The sequence below is a fragment of the Sinocyclocheilus rhinocerous genome, unplaced genomic scaffold (genome assembly GCF_001515625.1).
Source record: "Sinocyclocheilus rhinocerous isolate Xijiao unplaced genomic scaffold, SAMN03320098_v1.1 scaffold2258, whole genome shotgun sequence".
In the NCBI taxonomy this organism is placed as follows: domain Eukaryota; kingdom Metazoa; phylum Chordata; class Actinopteri; order Cypriniformes; family Cyprinidae; genus Sinocyclocheilus; species Sinocyclocheilus rhinocerous.
The window spans coordinates 233,064-240,575 of NW_015655390.1; the positions used below are offsets into that span (position 1 = coordinate 233,064).

The 7,512-nt window shown below is 37.5% G+C and overlaps 1 protein-coding gene across 2 annotated transcripts in view; it reads left to right on the top strand.

The window, feature by feature from the left end:
• LOC107718034 (arf-GAP with SH3 domain, ANK repeat and PH domain-containing protein 1-like) overlaps positions 1-7,512 on the top strand; it is a 51,558-nt gene that overhangs the window by 35,344 nt on the left and 8,702 nt on the right. For both annotated transcript variants that reach the window (XM_016524967.1, XM_016524966.1), the window contains 7 exons: positions 522-570; positions 1,486-1,649; positions 1,846-1,979; positions 2,602-2,693; positions 2,844-3,030; positions 6,674-6,759; positions 6,859-6,974. In XM_016524967.1, coding sequence (XP_016380453.1) covers positions 522-570; positions 1,486-1,649; positions 1,846-1,979; positions 2,602-2,693; positions 2,844-3,030; positions 6,674-6,759; positions 6,859-6,974 — 828 coding nt within the window. The remainder of the gene's footprint in view (positions 1-521; positions 571-1,485; positions 1,650-1,845; positions 1,980-2,601; positions 2,694-2,843; positions 3,031-6,673; positions 6,760-6,858; positions 6,975-7,512) is intronic.

Below are 7,512 nucleotides of genomic sequence, written 5' to 3' on the forward strand. Positions count from 1 at the left end.
CAATGTTTAATTTATGTTTGAATAAATCCATCAAGTTTTTATGACAGCCACCATTATGTTTATATTTAAAAAAACAAATTGAAGTAGAAATATTATTATGTAATTGTAATTTTATTATTTTAAAACTCCATTAAGCGTAATTTTAACAAATCAGTCCATTTTAACCTTCAATATTATAGTAATGTAGTACCAACTGACTCTCATGTATATTTTAGTTGAGAGATTTTTTTTTCCTTGAGAAAATTTGCCATGTAATGTACCTGATATATATCCAAAATAATCGATATTGAATCGAATCGCAAGCTTGTGAATGAGAATCGAATCGAATCGTGAAATTTGTGTCAAAACCCAGCCCTACTTTTCAGAGTACTTTCATTCATACAAAGTGCTAGCAAGGCCTCTAGAAGTCCAACTCCATTACTCAGCCAGAGAGCACTAAGTGCAGTGTTCAGGGACTGAAGGGCAGGTAACATAATGCACTTCTTTCCCCTTATAATTTGTCTGCTTCTTTCCCCCTGCAGATAATCGAACATATCATTTCCAGGCAGAGGATGAACAGGAGTTTGTGATGTAAGTGTGAATGTGTGAGATCGAGAGCTGATACCATCTGCTATTTCTCTGTTCTCGTGCTCATGCTCATGAGTGAGAACAAGATGCGTGTGTATGAGTGCTTCTGCTTGTTAATGAGATTAATGTGTGTTTGTGTATATTTCATCCTTGGCTGGGCTATATAACTAAAAATATGTGAAAATTGGGGTCAATATGTTTTTTGTTTTTTTTAAAGAAATACAGACTTTTATTCAGCAAGGATGCATTAAATTAATCAAAAAATAAAAAATAATAAACTTTCTATTCATTAAAAAATCCTGAAAAAAGTAACACAATTTCCACAGAAATATTAGACAACTATTTTCAACTCTGATAATAATAAGAAATGTTTCTTGAGCAGCAAATTTGCATTTTAGAATAATTTCTTCAGTAATGGCTGCTGAAAATTCAGCTTTTTTAAAAAATTGTATTATATTTTTGATAAATTTAATTCATTCTTGCTGAATAAAAAAATGCATTTCTTAAAAAAAAAATCTTACTGACCCCAAACTTTTGAACAGTACTGTATATATATATGGAGCAGTATTTGCTATATATCAATATTTCATGGGTATATGTCTTAGTTCAAAATGTATAATCTAAGAATAAAGTAAAAGCCAGTAAAATCATTGTGAATATTTCATGAATATGCAATATATTGAACATCCCTTGTGTATATAGTATATTTTGCTGTGGATTATTAAGCTTGTGTGTGTCTGTTGCTATATAAATATCTGTATGACACATTTATATTGATATATAAATGAGTGTTTGTGTGTAAATCTGTCTTTATGTGTATGTGTGGTATTTCACATAATTTATCGCATGTGTGTGTCCATCTGTTGTGGTGTGCAAGCCATTAATGCATATATATATATGTGAATGCGTGTTGTGCAGATGGATCTCAGTGCTGACTAACAGTAAGGAGGAGGCTTTGAACATGGCGTTTCGTGGGGAGCAGAGTGCTGGAGATGACAGTTTGGAAGACTTGGCCAAAACCATCATCGAAGATGTGCTGCGCATGCCTGGAAATGAAGTCTGTTGCGACTGTGGCGCACCAGGTTAGCTGAGTTTCTGTGTGAAAGTTTTGTAGCAGTGGGATCTGACACAAAGTCCCCACTTTGTCAGTGCAGCAAGGTATCAAAATAGAGTTTCATAGCTTCATGTGCCACCTTGTGGCTCAGAAGTGAACGGCAGGACACACAGCCCTCAGCAGCTACAATAAAATACCTAATTTTCCTGTTTCATCTGCTCTAGAGCCTAAATGGTTATCCACTAATCTGGGCATCCTGACATGCATCGAGTGTTCAGGGATTCACAGGGAAATGGGAGTCCATATTTCACGCATCCAATCCATGGAACTCGACAAACTCGGAACCTCTGAACTCTTGGTGATCTGAACATAAATCTTGTAATTTACACTAATTTTGAAAGGTTTGGGGTCAGTAAGTTTTTTTTGTTTATTTGTTTGTTTGAGCAATTATTCAACAAGGATGTATTACAAATGCTGTTCTTTTGAACTTTCTATTTGTCTAAGAATTATGGGGGAAAAAACATTTATCATAGTTTCCCCACTCCCAAAATTAAGCAGCAGAACTGTTTTCAACATTGATAATAATAAGAAATGTTGCTTGAGCACCAAATCAGCATCTTAGAAGGATTTCTGAAGGATCATGTGACACTGAAGACTGGAGTAATGGCTGCTGAAAATTCAGCTTTGACATCACAGCAATAAATTACATTTTAAAATATATTAATAGGAAAAGGTTTATTTAAATTGTAATAATTTTAAAAATTTATTTTACTATATTTTAAATCAAATAAATGCAGGCAAAAACATTTGAAAAGTCTTACTGACCTCAAAATTTTAAACAGTAATTTGTATATATGTTATTTACAAATTATTGAGCTTTCTATGTCAGCTTTTAGGTGAATGTACAAATGCACAAATTATAGTTATGCTATGAACTGTTAATATGCTCGTTACTCATAGCGAATGCAATTTCTCCACAGCTGGCTAAGAATGTGGGTAACAGCAGTTTTAATGAAATAATAGAAGGGAATCTGCCGAGTCCTTCACCAAAGCCAACACCATCAAGTGACATGTGAGTACAAGCCTACCTAGCATACATTAACAAATGTATACAGAACTACAGGATTTAGCTATGCGAATGACCCTTTGTTTTGTAGTTAATGCACTAATTCATGTAAAACAGTATGTGGTTTGAATAAAGTTTTAAAACCAAATTTTTTAGGGCCGAGAGGAAGGAGTACATAAATGCGAAGTACGTGGAGCACAGGTTTGCTCAGAGGACAGCCACTACAGCCACAGCCAGACAGGGAGACTTGTACGAGGCTGTGAGAACTCGAGACCTGATGGCTCTTATTCAGCTCTATGCAGATGGAGTGGAGCTAATGGATCCATTTCCAGAAGCAGGACAGGTATGGATCTCTGACTAATAGTTTGTCATGGACTTACTGGTTTATATGCTGCTTATTTAGAGAAATGTAGTCATTTATTCCCTAGAGTGTACATGAACTGACTTCAGGAAAGATGACTACAGTGGCTTTTTGCAAATGTGACAAATTTCAGGTTATTCAATATTTTTGTAAGATGCTTCGTATTTGTTATAGAGGATCTGAAATCTAAAAACTTTATTTCTTTATTTCTATAGCGCCTTTAAAAGAGCTTCTCAAAGCACTTTACAATAAAAATACATGTAAAATTAAACACAGGAGTATTAAAAAAGAACCAGCAATAATTATCACAATCAACAATAAGCTAGCCTAAAAATATATGTTTTTAAATGTGTTTTAAAAATGCCAAGAGACTGTGCTTCCCAAATTTCAACTGGAAGTAGGTTCCACAACCTGGGAGCAGATATAGAAAAAGCTCTGTCACCGATGGAACATAACTGTGTTTGAGGGACAACCAACAAACCCTGCTGAGAATCAAAAGACTTTGATTTGGAATATAAGGTGTTAAAAGTTGAGATAAATAATCCGGGGCCAGACCGTGGAGAGCTTTGTATGTGAATATGAGAAATCGACTCTATACTTAACTGGTAGCCAGTGTAGTGAAAACGGGAGTAATATGATCTCTAGATTTGGTCCTAGTTAAAATTCTCGCTGCAAAATTTTGAACGTACTGCAACTTACTTAAAGTATGCTTAGAAACCCCAATAAGAAGTGTATTACAATAATCAATGCGAGAGAAGACAACTATATTAATTAACTTTTCTGCAGCTGAAAGGGATAGCATGGGGCACAATTTTGCAATATCTCTGAGATAAAAAAGAAGTCTTAACAACACTTTGTACATGAGGGTCAAATGTCAATGAGGAATCAAAGATCACTCCTAGATTCCTTAATTTGCTCTGGAACTCAAGTACAGAACCATCAATGATAAGAGGACTTTGGTCAGCCCTACTGAGCTTATAAGGAGAACCAATAAGCAGTACCTCAGTCTTATCACTGTTTATTTATTAGCCATCCATGATTTTATCTCAGAGATATATTTAGTGAGCAATGAGACAGCCTCACTCTGACCATGTTTACAATGAATATAGATTTGTGTGTCATCGGAATAAAAGTGATGCTTAATACCCAAATTTCATAAAAGTTGACCAAGCGGGAGTAAATAAAGACTAAAAAGTAAGGGCCCTAAAATTGAGCCCTGAGGGATGCCAGTAGAAACTTACCCAATATCAGACCTGTATTCCCCTAAAACAACTGTCTGTGTCCGGTCAAATAAGATCTAAACCAGTTTAAGACGGTGCCGTAAATACCAAAAACTTTCAAACCTTCAAAAAGTTTCAAGGCGATTCAGTTAAAGAGTATGATCTACGGTGTCAAAAGCGACACTAATGTCTAAGAGAATAAGAATAGTAGGAGATCCAGCATCAGAGGCCAAAAGTAAGTAATTAGTCACTTTAACCAGGGCAGTTTCAGTGCTATGAAATTTTCAAAACCCAGATTGAAGTTGCTCAAAAAGATTATTAACAGAAAGATGATTATGCAACTGTAAAGCTACAATTATCCAAATCTAAGTTGCACTTCTTGAGTACCGGGGTAACAGCAGCGATTTTTAATTCTGCTGGGACAATACCCGTACTCAAGGATTCGTTAATTATGTTAAAGGGTTAGTTCACTCAAAAATTAAAATTAGCCTGTTTTACTCACCCTCAAAGCATCCTAGGTGTATGTGACTTTCTTCTTTCAGACGAATCCAATTGGAGTTATATTAAAAATTGTCCTGGCCCCTCCAAGCCTTTCAATGGGGGTATGCGGGTGTTGGTTTGTCAACAGTTCAGAAGACGTGAAATAAAGTGCGTGCATCTGTAATAAAACGTCCCTCACACGGCTCCGGGGTATGAGTAAAGGCCTCCTGTAGCAAGTCCATGCATTTTTGTAAGATAAATATCCATATTTCAAACGTAATAAACACTTTTTTCTCACTTCCGCTGACTGTCATACGCGGAAGCCGTTCCGGCGGATGACGTAAGACGTCGACGTTGCGTGATTAGTGACGAGCGCGGAGACAAAACAAAACAAAACGCCGTTCACGAATTAGAAGCACAAAACGAGGATTTGTAAAGAAAAATGTCAGAGGATTTCGATATAAGCCAAGAGGAGACTTGTTTTCCTTTGCTAAAGTAAGGAAACTTTGTTTCCTTTGCTCCTGCATTTCTCAGAGGCGCGCACACGACGCATACGTCCTACGTCATCCGCCTGAATGTCTTTCGCGTACCACAGTCAGCGGAAGTGAGAAAAAAGTGTTTATTACGTTTGAAATATGGATATTTTTTTCATTTCTGGCTGAACTAACCCTTTAAGCACTGATGGGCACAAATGCTCAAAACAAGACTTAAACAAACCAGTAGGGGATCAAGTATACAAGTGGTAGCTTTCAAACCTGAAACAACTATAACAAGTGAAGCAAAATCAGGTTGCACAAAATTTGAAGACAGGGCACCCAAAAAACTCTGCATGAGAACTGTTAGGAGAGGAAAGCACAGAAATCTGGTTATGAACATTAGCAATTTTAGCAGTAAAGAATTCTAAAAAAGATTTGACACAGCTGATGTGAGGCTATCAACTTAAATCATTAGCCTTGAGCAAACCACCAATCGTTTTAAAAAGATGTCTAGGATTATGTTTGTAACAGTGTTCGTAGCTACGGGAAGAAGGAGGCGGGAACCAGCGAACATTTAAACATAAAACTTTAATAATCAAATAAACAAACACAAAACAAAAGTAAAAGCGGCAGCCCCTCACGGACGACTGCCAGATACAACATAATAAAACAACAACATAAATAGTCCAGGCCTGGTCCTCTCTTGTTCTTCACTGTCGTCACTCCTCCTTTTATCCTTCCGGCGCTCCTCTGTGGGACTCAAGACCGGTGAGTGGCGCAGGTGTCGCTCATTATAATTTACGCCACCGGCCTCGCTCTCGGCCCCGGACCACTCGTCACAATGTTGATGTTCCTGAATGATACATGCAAAGTAAGCAGATCTGACAGATTCAGTTTCAGCTCTATATTCACTAAGAAGGTCCTTCCAAGCAAGATAGTAGCTAGTTAAGCTTGAAATCTGCCACTTTCACTCTATTTTTTGACACTCAGTCTTCTTTAATCAAAGACTGTTGTTATACCAGATAGCAGAGCGGGTATACTTGATTTCATGGACCTTGAGAGGAGCAAATAAATCCATATTAGTAGCCAGCGCATTATTTAGCTGTGAAATGTCATCATCCAAGGACATTGAGCCCAATTCAGTAAGAGATGCGCCAACAGCAATTGCATATTCTGTCTGATCAATTGATTTCCACCTATGAAACTTAACAGTGCTAGCCATAGGTACAAGTTGAACTGATAAATCCAGGTTAAAAATACTGCATAATGGTCAGAAAGACCAATATCGACAGGAGAAGGCTGGGACACGAACAACTCATTTGCAAACACTAGGTCAAGTGTGTGTCCTTTGCAATGAGTGGAGGCATTTACAAACTTGAAACTTGATTAAAACATTCCAATACCGCCAAAAAATCTTTGACCTGATTCTGACTGAATTACTGTCAACAGGACCCGGGAGAGACAGCGCTGCATTTTGCTGTGCGGACATCAGACCAGACCTCGCTGCACCTGGTGGACTTTCTTGTCCAAAACAGGTATCGAACAGAATATTCTGTTGTGCACATTAGTCCACTGACACTCATTAGCAGACAATTAAGCTGCAAGATGGTAAATATGGATCTGTGTGTGTACAGTGGAACTCCAGACAGACAGACGGATAGTGGAAACGCTTCTCTCCATTACTGCTGCACATATGAGAAGCCAGAGTGTCTCAAACTGCTGCTCAGGGGAAAACCATCTATTGACCTAGGTAAGTGGGTTATGTTAGGCATCTCCCCAAAGATGTTTCAAGAGAGACATCATCTGCAGTTATTTTGAAATAAAGGCAGAGCTAAGTATGATATTTATTATTTTGACCTTGTGTAATGATTGATTTGTTGAAGATTATTTCAACTTAAAATTGGCAAGTGTTGTGAATAAATGTTAATAAATTATAATGCGTAGAACAGTAGTCTGAAAATGTTGTAATATAATTGTTATATTGTTAAAGGCAGGGTATGTGAATTTTCAAAAACGCTTTAGAAAACTGATTTGGGCCGAATCGCAAAACAAACTTGTAGCCAATCAGCAATAAGGGGCGTGTCTACTCGTGATGTGGAGGAGAGCGTGTTCAGTGCATGGGACGGACATTAGCCGAGCCGAGCGACAGAAAGATAGAGATGGCGGATAAAAAACAAAAGAGGAAAACGTCTGCGGAACGATAAGGCAAGAAGTAGGACCCCTGTAAATATCGGATCAGCTTTCCAGCGCTGGAGAGAACTCAAGGAGCGGAGGCCTGCGATTCGGAC